At 37.7% G+C, this 15340-nt stretch overlaps 1 protein-coding gene across 1 annotated transcript in view; it reads right to left on the reverse strand.

Annotated features, from left to right (window-relative positions):
• LOC135364297 (uncharacterized protein C10orf67, mitochondrial-like) overlaps nucleotides 1–15340 on the reverse strand; it is a 122164-nt gene that overhangs the window by 42779 nt on the left and 64045 nt on the right. The window contains exons 10-11 of the mRNA XM_064590296.1: nucleotides 3891–3950; nucleotides 3068–3244 (exon numbers count right to left, since the gene is read on the reverse strand). Coding sequence (XP_064446366.1) covers nucleotides 3068–3244; nucleotides 3891–3950 — 237 coding nt within the window. The remainder of the gene's footprint in view (nucleotides 1–3067; nucleotides 3245–3890; nucleotides 3951–15340) is intronic.

Consider the following 15340-nt stretch of genomic DNA (forward strand, 5'->3'; position numbering starts at 1 on the left):
AATCATTCTCTATCCTATACTAATATTTTTTATTAAATTACTAGCTTTCAGGGTGAATATGATCATAATTGCAAAGCTACTGCAAAAATATTTCACCTGACAATTTTTAAATGTTAAAGGTATCACATTATAGAGTTTTTATTGATGTCTTTTATGCTGTACAAATTGCTTTGTATTGAGTGCACTTTAAGAATGGGAATGTGATTGACTTGTCCGTGTCCCATTTCCCACACAGAGGGTCCCGATGGTTTCTGCAGATGTAAGCACACACCATATGTTCTCTCAGCAGAGACCAGGTTACCCCATGGAAGCTCAGAAGTCTTCCTGGGAAGCATTTACTGGGTGCAACCTTAATTAACTAATTCCCTGGGGTGGGGGAGGGGCAAACCTCCTGGGAATCCAATCTAACCTGGTTATATGAAACCTTAGTATTTGAAATGTTTCCCAGATATCAAAAAATAAACTTTACACAAAACGCTGTACAAATACAAATTTTATGTTGTGAAATCTTTCGTAAATAGAAATCAAACAGCAATGTTCCTATCGTGCTTTTCAGACTGGCTAACCACTCAGTTTATCACTCTGTACCCCACTGTGGGAAGCACGTGTGCTATTCCCACCAAATGACACAGATTTCAAAAAGTAAGTATGATTAATTAGATAAGATAAGTGACTGATGTAAAAAGTTCCTTCAGCAAGCTCTCTGTCTGATCATTTACATGTGATACATGTTACAAAACCCTTTAAAGACAATTTTTGAGAAGTCCAGCTACCTCCGCATAATGAAAGATGTCAAAGAGAAAAAAAGGAAAATTAAAGTCAGGGTGCATAATACATCAAGTTAATCTGCAGTGAAGACTGTACCACATGGAAAGCTGATAGAAGGGAGCACTTATCATAAAACTGTGAACAACTTAAGTGTATACTATAGCAATAATGGTGAACTAGGAAAATACACTTCATTTTAAAAGCGTGTCAGTTCATACAAATACGTAAACACCAGCTTACGTCACCTCCCCCCTCCCTCCCCAGTCTGATTTTTACTTATGGTTATGCATTAACTTCTGAGTCTCCCCTGCCGACAAGACACACTGTTAGGCTTTGGCAACATCAAAATAGCAATCCTTACAGTTAGAAGGAGAGACTATGGCACTAACAGAACACCGCATTGAACTGACACCTCTGGGAGATCCTGTCTGCCCTGTCTCTCCTACGGTGCATCTTCTGTGGGTGAGAACAAGTGGTTATTTCTGCCCCTCATGGCTGTGAACTGGGAACCTCAATCTCAACCGGAAATTGAGGACCCTGTTGTTTCTTATCTGCAATTGTAGGGTTTAGTTAGGGCTTTGTGCTTGCTGCAGGGACTGGGGCAGCTCCCCATGCTGCTGAGATCCTGGGATTGGAGTTCCGTTGCTCTGTCCCTGTCACCAGCCCTGCTCTGCAGTCCTCCATCATCTCACAACCTCCGACCACAGACTCTGACACCCCCCACCCCACCCCCGCGGCCACACCGCCAAGGGACCTGATTTCATGGCAGTTGATGGAGCCTTCTGGAACAGGACACAGCCTCAGCCGCACGCTCCCTAAGTCCAAGGCTTAGGCTAGAACCCTTTACCCAGTCGGGCTGATCTATCTGTGCAGGTCAGCCGGCAGCATTGTACACTCAGGCGTGGGGGTGGGGTTTTTTGTTTTGTTTTGTGAGCAAAAAACAAACCAAAACAAACAAACTCCACAAACACAAACAGCAACAGCAACAACAAAAAACGAATAAACACCAACTTCCCAAGAACTGCATTCTAAACATCTTACTTCTAGAACCTAGGCACTGGTCAGTCATGCACCAAATTCGCCCCCAAATGTCATTTTCCTCCTTTGGAAATTACCCTGGTTTCCAGTTGTCTGTACTTCCTAATTTTCTGTAAAGGGGAAATGCTTTCGGCAGAGAAGGCTCTGTCTCAGCTCCTGGGGAGTTACGGCCACTGGTGGGCACCCTGGACTCTCTCTACCTGCTCGCTTATTCCTCTGCTGCGGGGGAGCTGTGAGCATCTGCCCGGTGAGCCGGCATGAGACACCCCTACCTTTGCTTTTGGAACAAGGATGGCACAGGCAGCCTGCTCCTGCTCAGGTCCTCTGTGCCCCAAGCCTTAGCGAGGCAAATTCTGCCCCCTGTGGGAGAAGGAGGAAGAACACGCGGACAGGCAGAAACAAGACAAAAAAGTATGGGAAGTGCTACACATTGGCTCTCTGTATCACCAACCGGCTCCTGAGCTTTTAAAAAATCAACACGGAAAAAGAGTTTTGACTGGTTACACAATTCACAGTGCCCACAGGCTAGATCGGTCTCTTAGAGAAATACAACAATTCCCGTAACTCACAGCGGAAGCAAGTTCCCCATAGAATCATTACAAAGGGAGGGATTGTGTCTCAGCAGGGTCCACACACTAAGCCAACGTTGAGTTGAACATCACAGAGCTACTTCTTAACACGCTCTTTTATACAGACCAGTAGTACCGCCTTGGGTCCAGTAAAAGCAATTCTGATTATTTGGAGGGATGGTGAATTAAGAGAATAATAGTGTATCACTGATGCATGTGTATCTCTGATGGTGTGAGTTAATCCAGTTGTCAACTTAGAATACTATGAGCAAATGGACTGTATAGCTGCACGTCCTTCAGGGAATTTTCAGGAAGCTTCTGTTAGGTATTGGGCAGTAAGGAGTTAGTAATTATACACCCTAGACTGTGCTTGGAATGTGGCTTTTCTATCTTGCTAATTTAATAGAGACCCACTGAGCCTTAGCGACTAAGCTGAGCCTAAACGACCACGTTGAGGATAATGATGGCATCCTCTTGGGCAGTCAAGGGGCCCAACAAGGAAGGACACATTGGTGTAGAGAGAGCAGGCCAGAGGTCCCTGCCCGGCTGCAGGCACAGAGAGTAGGGGGCATCCAGTGTAGGAGACCACCAGCCTTGCTCATGCTGGACGTGAGGTCATAATAGTGCTAACACAGCCGTGGCCCTGGATGGATGCAGGTATCCTAGAGTATGGTCATAGGAGCAGTTCTTACCACAGGCTGCTCTTCCTTTGCAGATTTCTTTGGAGTCTTAACTTTCCTGGTGTTCACAGTTGAGACACTGATGGAGGGTGAGTGTGGTCTTGAACTTGCTCTAGGTCTGGATGGAATCCTGGGCTGTAAGGGCCACGGGGACACAGCAGTCTCTTTCGCCTTGACTAGTTTCAGGCTCTGGCACACAAAAAGAAGCAGCTTGGTTATTCTCACTTCATTCTCCAGAATCGTGTCCCTTTCGTTTCCTCCTGTGAGTTGGCATTGCAGGGTCAGATTTTCAGTCCCAAAGGGCATGGGTCTGGTCCTTTTCCCAGTGCTACACTCCCCCTTTTGGCCTGATTTAATGTGTCGGCTGGGTCTGTTTTTCCTCTCCTCCCACTGATGCTACTGTACTAAGAAAAACATACCAACAGATCAGTGTTTTCTGGAAGCACCTGGAAAGGTGGGAGTGGGGTGAGGAGTGGGGTGACATGACAGCTTGAGGTCTGTATCTTATTTGTAGGAAGCTAGGGGAATAGAAGGTAGGAGTATAGGGACAGGGATCTGAAGAGATACGGCATGAGCCTAAGGCTTGGTGTACCGGGACAACACTTTCCCCTTCCTTCAGCCAGGTTTGCCTTCTTGTTGGCTTATACCCCTCTCACTGAGCTCAGCCATCACTCCTGGGCTCCCATCCACACTTTTAAGGATTTTCTCCTTCAAACTCGAATCTTGGAAAGTGAAAAGTCTCAATATGGTATGTATACCTTTTTCAACCCAGATGTCAAAATAAGACTCACACAGAATAAAAGAAGAAAAAAATAACTTAAATTTAAATGCAAACCTTGCCACCTAGGCTGTCCAACTTTTTCCTTGTTTCCATGTCCTCCTTCTGTTTATTAATCTGTGAAATTGAAGGCGCACATTATTTGTTATCATTTGCAAAGATTAAAAAGGAGAATTTTCTATAAAACTTCCTCAAGCAATGGAAGAATACAATGGTAAACCACTTAACTGCTAACACGATTATGAGAACGTAAGTTATAATGGTGCATATGAATTAGAAGAGAAATTAATTTGTACCTAAAAAAAGAGCACTTAAAGAGGTGAACAGAAAGAAAGTTGTAACTGTTTTAAGTCATTAGCATTTGCTCATTGTTTTAAGCATAATAGAAATTATAGAGAAACATAGATCGTTTGCTTTTGTGGTAATAATTTGTTTCATATATTATTATGATAGTTATAAATTCCAAGTCTTATAAAAGTTTTGGAGAAATTTCAGATAATTCAATAGCCAGACTTTAATAATACAGTGATAAAATTTTGACTTAAAGAGTCAATTCTAGTTTCCAGGCATAAAAGGCTTTTTATCATATATATAATTGAGATATAATCGACATAGAAAATTATATTAGTTTCAGGTCTACAACATAATAATTCAAAAGTTAAAAAAATAATAATTCAAAAATTGTATATGTTGCAAAATGATGGCCACAATAAATCTAGTTAACATCCATCACCACACAGTTTTAATTTTTTTCTTGTGATGGGAACTTTTAAGATTTACTCTCTTAACAACTTTCAAATATATAATACAGTATTATTAACTATGGTCACCGTGTTGTACATTACGTTCCTGTGACTTATTTATTTTATAGCTAGAAATTTGTATCTTTTGACCACCTTCACCCATTTCACCCACTTCCCACCCTACCTCTGGCAACCACTGATTCATTCTCTATAAGTTCATGTTTTCATTTTGTTTAGATTCCACATGTAAGTGAGAATATACAGTATTTGTCTTTCTCCGACTTCACTTGGTATAATGAGATACCTTTCCTGAAGATCCATCCATCTGTTGCAAGAGGCAAAAAATATATTATTAATGCATGCTTCAATAATATCAAGCTTTTTTTCATCAAATGCATATGTGACTAATGCTAGGGATTCTAATTCTGGCTAATCTTATGAAATTAAACAATGATGAGATACACCCCTAATCATTAATCTCACAGGTACAACTATTTTCCAAAATATCTCTCACCTACAGATAGGGCAGGTCTGTCTCATGAAATCTTGAGGTCTGGAGGGACAGTAACTGATGTCCATGAAGCACTGCATTTAGGAAGAACTGGGCAGGTGTGCTAAGATGAAGGATAATATGCAAAGCTTCAATTTTACTTTAAATGCAATGGGATACCAATGAATAATTTTAACTGTTGGGGGGGTATGAATGGGACATGATAATATTTATTGTATGAAGTCATAATTTGGGGGGAGTCATGTTTCTGGTCATGGCTGAGTAACTGCTATGAAACCAACCTTCCCACAGATGACAACGATAAGCTCCAGAAAAAACATATTTAAAAAAATTACCTGAAGACAATGGCTTTTAACTTAGCTGCAGTGCCCAGTCTGTCTGTGTGGAACAACTAAAACTATGATGGGAAAACTGCAGCCGATTGTTGGAGACACAGTTCAGGGAAACCAGAGCCAGGGAAAGTTCCAAGGCAAGGAAATCCCAAGGAAAGCCAGACGGCAGAGCCCCAAACTTTGTGCGTAAATTTTGCCCAAATACTTAGCAGATGCCTGAATCATGCTTGGCAGTGAAGCTAAGGCTCAAAGATTGAGTTGAGACTTGAGCTTCCCTCCACTGCATGCGAGACAGAGTTTGCAGTTTAAATCCAAGTTAATTGCCTGATTTTTTTTTAAAGTAGTCTCCACACCCATCATGGAGAGAGAACAGGGCTTGAACTCACCACCCCAAGATCAAGACCTGAGCTGAGATCAAGAGTTGGTTGCTTAACTGACTGAGCCACCCAGGCATCCCTAATTGCCTGATTTTTAAAAATAACACACAGCATTCATAATGCCTGTAAAATCCCAAAATGCTCAACATACAATTGTATGTTGCTGATCTATTCTTGAGCGAAAAGACTCTTAACACAGACTGAGAGTGAGATGGTACCTCAAAAATAGTGGAATGAGGTCTCTAAAGTGTGGAAAGAATGAAAGAAAAACAAACACTGTTAGCTCGGAATTCTGTACTGCCAGAAAATATTTTTCAAGATGGAAGTGTCTGAAAGATACAGAAGGATTGCATCAATAGCAGTCCTGATCTACAAGCAACATTAAAGGAATCTCCTCAGACTGAAATGATCCCAGGGAGAACCTCCAATCTTTAGGAAGGAATGTAGAGCATCAGAAATGGTCAATATGTAAGACTATTTTATCTTAATTTCTTTCAAATACATACAACGGTTTAAAGCAAAAACTGTAATATTGATGTAAATATAATACATAAAACAACTTTAATTTGAAGAATGGAGAAATAAATCTATATAAACAAACCTATAATTTCAAAGTTTCTATATTTTACATGAAACTGCCTTAAATTAACTCTAAGTAAACTGTAAAAAGTTAAAGATGTAAATTATAATTGCTAGAGCAACCACTAAAAGATAGGCAAAAAGCCAAAATAATAATAAATAAATTAGGGGCACCTAGGTGGCTCATTCAGTTGAGCAACTGCCTTAGGCTCAGATCATGATCCTGGAGTCCCAGAATGGAGCCCCACATCAGACTCCCTGCTTCTCCCTCTCCCTCTGCCCCTGCCCTGCTCCTTCTCTCTCTCTCTCTCACTCTCTCTTAAATAAATAAATAAAATCTTTTAAAAAAGATAATAAATAAATTAAATTGGAATTCTAAAATATATTAAAAGGACAGCCAAAAAAAAAAAGAACAGAGGAAAGAACAATGAAAAACCTGGAGGGGACATATAGAAAACAAATAATAAAACGGTAGACCTAAATCCAACCCTAGCAATAATAACACTGAGTGTTGATAGACTGAACAGTCTAGTTAAAATGCAGAAATAGGCAGAATGTATAAAACAGCAAGACCCAATTATTTGCTATCTATAACACAAGCACTTTAAATATAATACACAGAGAGGTTGAAAATACATGTATTGAAAAAAATGCAATGCAAACATAAGAAGGCTGGCAGTACTACATTTATGCCTAACATGTACAGTAGATTTCAGGATCAGAGAATTACTAGAGATAAAGAGGGACATTTTATAATGATAAAAGGATCAATTCATGGGAAGACATAATAATTATAAATACAAATGCACCTAATAACAGAGCTTTAAAACACATAAAGTAAAAATTGGCAAAATTGTATATAGAGAAAAATAACACCCCTCTCCCAGGAATTGAAAGAAATAAACAGAAAAGTTAAAGACATATAGATAACCTAAAAAACACTATTACTACCTTGATTTAATTGATAACAACTGCATCAACTGCAGAATATAAATTATTTTCAAGTAGATATAGTACAGTCCCATGATAGACTACATGCTGTTTGGCCATACAATGACTGCCAACAAATTTATAAAAATTTAAATCATAGGGAGGATGTTCTCTGATCACAATGGAATTAAACTAGAAATCAATAACAAAAAATATATCTAGGAAAATCACTAATATTTATAAATTAAACAACACAGTTCTAAATCACAGGGGAAATCAGAAATTAGAAAATATCCCAAACTGAATGAAATATAGGATACCAAAATGTGTAGGATGCTGCTCAGAGGGAGATTAATAGCTTTAAATGCTCAATTAAAAATAATAAAAAGCCTGAGATCAATGACCTTAAGTTCCACCCTAAGAAGGTTAAAAAAAAAGAGCATAGTAAACAAAAAATAAATAGAGGGGGGAAAGGGACAAAGATCAGGGCAGATATCAGTGAAATAAAAAAGGGAAAAAATAGAGAAAATAGAGCCAAAACTAATTTCTTGAAAAGATCAGCAAAATTAATAGCCCCCCAACTAGACTGATCAAGAACATAATTTACTAATATCAGGAATAAAAGAGGATTTATTATTTCCGATCCTATAGATATTAGAAGGATAATAAGAGAATGCTATGGAAAACCTCATATCAACAAATACGTAATTAAATAAAGTGAACAAATTGAATAATACAACCTAGCAAAACACAAAATGAAATAAAAAATGTGAATAGCTCTATAGCTATTAAAGAAAATAAATCCATTATCAAAAACTTTTGCATAAAGAAAACTCTAGGCCCAGATAGTTTCATTGGTGAAGTCTATCAAACATTTAACCTCTCTAGTTACCTAGTTTCTCTGCACTTATTCACTAATTAAAAAAAAAAACTCAATGTTTTAAAATGGACTTTTATTTTGAAATAATTGTAGATTCACATGCAATGATAAGGAATAATACAGCAAGATCTTATAATACTCTTTACCTCCTTTCCCCTAATGTTAACATCTTGCAAAACTATAGTACAATATCACAACCAGGATACTGACATTGATACAATCCACCAATCTTATTCAGATTTCCCTAGTATGCATTTGTATGTGTGTATTTTATGCTATACAATTATAGCACCTGTGTAGGATTATCTATCTACTACCACAGTGAAGATACAGTATGTTTGCAGTGGTCAATACAAAGACCCTTGTGTTGCCCTTTTGTTTTTGTTTTGTTTTTTTTTGTTTTTTTGTTTTTTTGAGTTTATAAATCATGAGATCCTCTCCTGTCCTTCAAGTTAGGAGATTTATTTTATTTTATTTTATTTTATTTTATTTTATTTTATTTTATTTTATTTTATTTTATTTTAATTTTATTTTATTCTTATGTTAATCCCCATACATTACATCATTAGTTTTAGATGAAGTGTTCCATGATGCATTGTTTGTGCATAACACCCAGTGCTCCATGCAGAATGTGCCCTCCTCAATACCCACCACCAGGCTAACCCATCCTCCCACCCCCCTCCCCTCTAGAACCCTGTTTGTTTTTCAGAGTCCATCGTCTCTCATGGTTCGTCTACCCCTCCGATTTCCCCCGCTTCATTCTTCCCCTCCCGCTGTCTTCTTCTTCTTCTTTTTTTTTTCTTAACATATATTGCATTATTTGTTTCAGAGGTACAGATCTGAGATTCAACAGTCTTGCACAATTCACAGCGCTTACCAGAGCACATACCCTCCCCAGTGTCTATCACCCAGTCACCCCATCCCTCCCACCCCACCCTGTGTTGCCCTTTTGGAACACACCCACCTCCCTTACTGTGCTCCTCTCTTCATCCCTAACCCTGGCAACCACTAACTTGTTCTCCATTTCTAAAACTTTATCCTCTCAAAAGTGTTATATAACTATATTATACACCTGAAACTAATATAACACTATGTTAATTATAGTGGAATTTTTAAAAGAGTGTTATAGAAATGAATCATACAATGTGTAGCCTTTTGGGATTGCTTTTTTCATTCAGCATAATTCCCTGGAGATTCATCCAAGTTGTTGCTGTATCCTTAGTTTATTCCTTTTTGTTGCTAAATAGGATTCTGAGGTATGGGTACCCCACAGTTTAACCATTCACATGTTTAAAGACATATAGGTTGCTTCCAGGTTTTGACTATTATGAATAAAGCTGTTTTGAACATTTGGGTGTGGTTTTTTGGTTTGTGACTATGTTTTTATTTCTCTGGGAAAATGCATAAGAGTGCAATTGCTGGTTATATTGTAATTGCATGTTTAGTTTTTAAAGAAACTGTCAAACTGCTTTCCTAGTTATCCAGTTCCTCACCATCTTGCCAGGACTTAGTGTTGTCAGCCCCTTTTAAAAATTTTAATTAGTCTGATAGGTCTGTAGTGATATCTCAGTATGGTTTTATTTTGCATTTCCCTCATGGTTAATAATATTGAACATTTTTTTCATGTGCCTCTTCAATAAAATGTCTGGTCATGTCTTTTGCTCTTTTTCTATTTGGATTTTTTTGTACTGTTGAGTTTGGGAGGTCTTTATTTATCTAGATGTTAGTCCTTTGTGAGATACGTGGTTCACAAATCTTTTCTCTAAGTCTGTAGCTTGTCTTTCATCTGCTTCATGTGTGCTTTCATGGAGAAAAGCTTTTAATTTTGATGAGGTCCCTTATGGACTGAATCTTTGTGTCCCTGCAAAATTCATATGATGAATCCTCAATGTGATGGTATTAGAAAGTGGAGGCTTTGGGAAGTAATTAAATTTAGATTAGGTCCTAAGAGTATTACACTCTCATGATGGGATTGATCCCCTTATAAGAAGAGGAAGACAGTGAGCTAGAGGGCTCTAGCTCTCGCTCTGTCTCTCAGTCTCCCCCTCTTTCCCCACCTACCCAGCACTTCATGTGTACTCACTGAAGCAAGGCCAAGTGAATACACTGGGAGAAAATGTCAGTCTGCAATCCAGGAATCAGGCTCTCACTAAACACCTAATCTGCTGGCCTCTTGATCTTGAACTTCCCAACCTCCAGAACTGAGAGAAAAATTGTTGTTTAAGCCACCCAATCTGTGGTATTTTGTTATACCAGCCTGCGCATATTAAGATAGGACAGAGTAGTCCAGTTTATCAGTCTTTCCTTTTATGAATTGTGCTTTTGATGTCAATACTAAGAACTCTTTGCTTAACCCCAGATCCCAAAGATTTTCTCTTATTTTTTCCCCAAATGTTTATGGTTTTATATTTTTCATTTATATCTATGATCCATTTTGAGTTATTCTTTGTGTTAGATATAAGGTTTACATGAGGTTCATTTCTGGGGGCCACAGATGTCCAATTACTCCTGCACTAAATGTTGAAAAGGTTATCCTTCCTCCCAGTAAACTGCTTCTGCATTTATGTAAAAAAAAATCAGTTGAACATATTTGTGTGGATCTACTTCTGGGTTCACTGTTCTGTTCTAGACCTCTACAAATACTACAGTTCTTTGATTACTGTAGCTATATAATAAAACTTAATATCAGGTAAAGTGAGTCCTTCTAATTTATTCTTCTTTTTCAAGATTGTTTCAGATATTCTAGGGCCTTACTTTTAGAATAAAATTGTCTATGTCAACAAAAAAAACCTAGCTGGCATTTTGATAGAAATATATTAAACTAGAGCCCAATTTGGGGAAGAACTGACATCTTTACTACATTGGGTTGTCCAATTCATGAACATAGTATGTCATTTATTTGAGTCTCTGATTTCTTTCATTAGCATTTTATAATTATCAGTATACAGAACCTATACATGTTTGGTTAGATTTATATTTATTTATGTTTCTTTTGGAGCAAGTACAAATTACACTGTATTTTTAATTTTTGTTTCCATATGTTCATTCCTAACATACAGAAAGACAGTTGATTTTTACAAGGAAAATATTCAGTCTTTCATCATTGAGTCTGATGTAAGATAAAGGGTTTTTTTGGCACATGCTCTTCATCAGTTTGAGGAAGTTCCCTTCTTTTCCTAGATTGCTAAGAGTTCTTTTCATGAATGGGTGTTGGATTTTTTCAAATGATTTTTCTCCATCGATTGACATGATCATGTGCTATGTCTCTATTAGCCTGTTCTTATGGATTTTATTGATTTATTTTCAAATGTTAAACTAGCCTTTCATTTCATGAATAAATCCCAGTTGATCATAATATATAATTTTTTATACATAGCAGGCTTCAATTTGCTAATTTTTTTTTTTTAGGATTTTTGCACCTAAATTCATGAAGGATATCGCCCTATAGTTTTCGTTTTTGCCTACGGTCTCTGTATGGTTTTGGTACCATGGTAATACTAGCCTCATATAATGCACTGGGAAGTGATTCTGCCTCTTCTAATTTTCTGATATATATTGTGTAAAACTGGTGTTAATTCTTTAATGTCTGATAAGATTCTCTAGTGAAACTATCCAGACATTCTGCAAATTCATTTTTCAGGAGCTTTTAAATTAGAAATTCAATTTTTATGGTCATATGACTTTTAAAGAATATTTCATTTTGATTGAATTTTGGTAGTTACTGGTTTTTGAGGAATTGCTCCATTTTTTTCTAAGTTGTGAAATTCATGAGCATAAAGTTGTTTGTAGTTTCCCCAATTATCCTTTTAAAGATGACAAGTTCTATAGTGATATCTCATTTTATTCTTAAAGTTGGAGATTTGCGTCTTTTGCCCATCTCTTTCCATATTTATTAGTCATGCTAGAGGTTTGTCAATTTTATTGGTTTATTTTCAAAGAACTAGGTTTTTTATTTCCTCTGTTGTTTTCCTATTTTCAATTCCATTTATTTCTGCTATTATCGTTATTATTTCCTTCCTTTCTGGTTGATTTGTGTTTATTTTGCTCTTCTGTTTCTAATTTTTTGAGGTAGAAACTACAATTATTGATTTGAGACCTTCTTCTCTACCGCTAGCATTTAGAGGTATACTTCCTTCTCAGCACTGCTTTAGCTGTATCTCATATATTTGGTATGTTTTATTTTTCATTCTGCCTTAGGTACTTAAAAAATTGTATTGAGACTTCCTCTTAACCCTCCCTATTCCCAGTTTGCTGAGAGTTTTCATCAAAAATATATGTTGGACTTTCTCATGTGTTTTTTCTACATCTATCTGCCCTCTGGCTCCAACATTTTACATTTTTCTCATATACAAAATCCCCTCCTGCACCTTATTCTAGAAATTCTGTGGTTTTAGCCATTACATTTAGGTTTATGATCCATTTGAGTTAACTTTTATATGAGGTGTGAGGTAGAGTTGAGGTTCATTTTTTGCTTATAGCTATCCATGTGTTCCAGCACCTTTTGTTGAAAAAAATCATCCTTTCCTGCTTGAATTGGCTTGGCACCTTTGTCAGAGATCAATTCACCATATATGACCCACTAGGTTTATTTCTGGGGTCTCTATTCTATTCTGTCAATCTATATGTTTATCCTTATGCCAATATCATTGTACCTTGACTACTGTGTCTTTAGAATAAGTCTTGAAAGCAGGTTGTGTGAGTCCTTCAGCTTTGTTCTTTTTCAAAATTACTTCAGCTATTTAAGGTCCATGAATTTTCCATATAAATTTTAGAGGAGCTTGTTGATTAAAAAAAAAAAAAAAAAAGCCTGCTAGGATTTTGATTGGGATTGTGTTGAATCTATAAATCAATCTGGAAATAACTGACAGTTTATATCATCTAAATCATGAACACGGTATGCTTCTCCATCTATTTAAGTCTTCAATTTCTCTCAGGAGTGTTTTGTATGGTTTTGTAGATATTTTGTCAAATTTATCCATAAACATTTCCTATTTTTATGCTATTATAAGTGGTGTTTTTAAAATTTTCCATTTTTGATTGTTTATTGCTTATATACAGAAATACATTGTTTTTGTATCTTGATCTTTGTGAACTTGCTAAATTCACTTATTAATTCTAGTAGCTTTTTTGTAGATTCTTTAAGATTTCTTACATAGATGATAATGTCATCTGGGAATAAAAATAGTTCTACTTCTTCCTTTCCAATCTGGATGCCATTTCTTTTTCTTACATTGGTATCCTGGTTAAGATCTAAAATACAATGTTGAATGGAGATGGTAAGAGCTGAAATTCCTTTTTTGTTTGTTTGTTTGTTTTTTATTATTATGTTCAGTTAGCCAACATATAGTACATCATTAGTTTTTGATGTAGTGTTCAACGATTCATTAGTTGTGTATAACACCCAGAAGAGCAGAAATTCTTGTCTCATTCCTGACCTTAGCTGTCAGTCTTTCCCTATGAAACATGGCAGTAGTTTTAAATGTTTTGTAGATACCCATTATAAGCTCTATTCCTATTTTGCTGAGAGTTTTTCTTTTTTAAGTAGGCTCCACACCCAGCGTGGACCCAACATGGGGCCTGAGCTCACGACCCTGAGATCAAGACCCGAGCAGAGATCAAGAATTAGACGCTTAACTGACTGAGCCACCCAGGCGCCTCTCACTTAGAGTTTTATCACAAATGTATATTGGACTCTCTCAAATCCTTTTCCTACATTTATATCTGCCTTCTGCCTCATACATTTTACTTTTTCCCATACGTAAAACACATTCATCCTCACCCAAGGCCTCCAAAAATCCCATCCTATTACAGTGTCAGCTTGAAGCCAAGATCTCATTGTCTAAATCTGGTCCAGGTGCACATAAGCCTCCTTGAATATAGTCTATCTTGATCTGATGACCCAGGAACTAAAGAGACAAGTTATCCAACCCCCATAGCCAACATATCATAGTGGGACATTGGATAACCTCTAGACACCCTCTCCTTCCAAAAAAGGAAAGAGTGGGAAGCATATAATGACCAATCTGTAGTATTTTTTGTTTCTCACACATGGTTCCTTATTTCCTGCCAGCTTACTTTCGGTTTACATTCACCCTGCAGAAAAGGTCACTGGTTCTTAGCCTAATGTGGGAGATCACCTATGACCACCTCTTCACACACACACACAGACACACACACACATGCACACACGTACATTCTAGCATGCCCAGCACTGTGACTTCTGTTTCTGGTTTGCCCAGACTGGTGAATGCCCTAAGGGGAAGTTCAGTTTGGAATGCTAAATTCTCCCTGATGTTTCTCCCTTGACATTTGATTTTACCTGGTAATCCCTCTCTTGTCAATTCTTTGGTGCTTTATTTATAAAGACGTTTATACTATTTCATCTAAATTGTTTTTGTTTTCTTTTTTTCTGGGAGTTGGTTTGAATGCCTAGCTTACTTGATAGTTTCCCCCACTATAATCAGTATCAGTGTGCGTAATGGAAAAAGCTTAGGCCCTCTTTCCCAAACAGTTTGAATTTTCCCTCAGAATCCTCTTAATACATTGGAGTTGATACACAGAATCATGTCTGCTCTCGGGAGGAGCTTTCAGGTCTCTAGCTATCAGAGGGACCAACCGTCCTGGTTTGCCTGACTGGGGGGTTTCTAGATACAAGACTCTCCGCATTAAGCCTGGAGAAGTTCTGGTCAGACCAGGATGATCTGGTCACCCTCTCAACTATAACTTTGCTTTCATCACTAAGTGTAGGTATGAGTAACCCACCCCTCTTTTCTTAGAGAAGGACACGAACCATCACACTTTCCAGTGAGATCAGATAATCCCATGGTCCTGCAGGTCCTTATCTGTCCTCCGCCTGCTAGTTGACCAATGAGGTGGCTCAGCTGGACCGAAGTAAGTTCTCTGGGAGACTTGATATTCATGTCATTGGTGCCCCCTCCTTGAGCTCAAGTCTGGGTGATCTTAACAGGGCATTTCCCTGGCCAGGAATCTTCTAGAACAAAGATGCACTAGATGGTCCCCAATAAATGTATAAAGTGGTATGGAGCTGGTTTTCCTCTTCTGTAGCACTTTCCATGACTCATCCTGCTGGCCTAGCCCAACATCACCTTGTGGTGGAGTAATAAAAGATAAAGGGAGAGTGTCCTCTCCGTTCAT

This window comes from Mirounga angustirostris, unplaced genomic scaffold (assembly GCF_029215605.1).
Source record: "Mirounga angustirostris isolate CCGP_5_RB_7025 unplaced genomic scaffold, mMirAng1.0.hap1 SCAF_5, whole genome shotgun sequence".
In the NCBI taxonomy this organism is placed as follows: Eukaryota; Metazoa; Chordata; class Mammalia; order Carnivora; family Phocidae; genus Mirounga; species Mirounga angustirostris.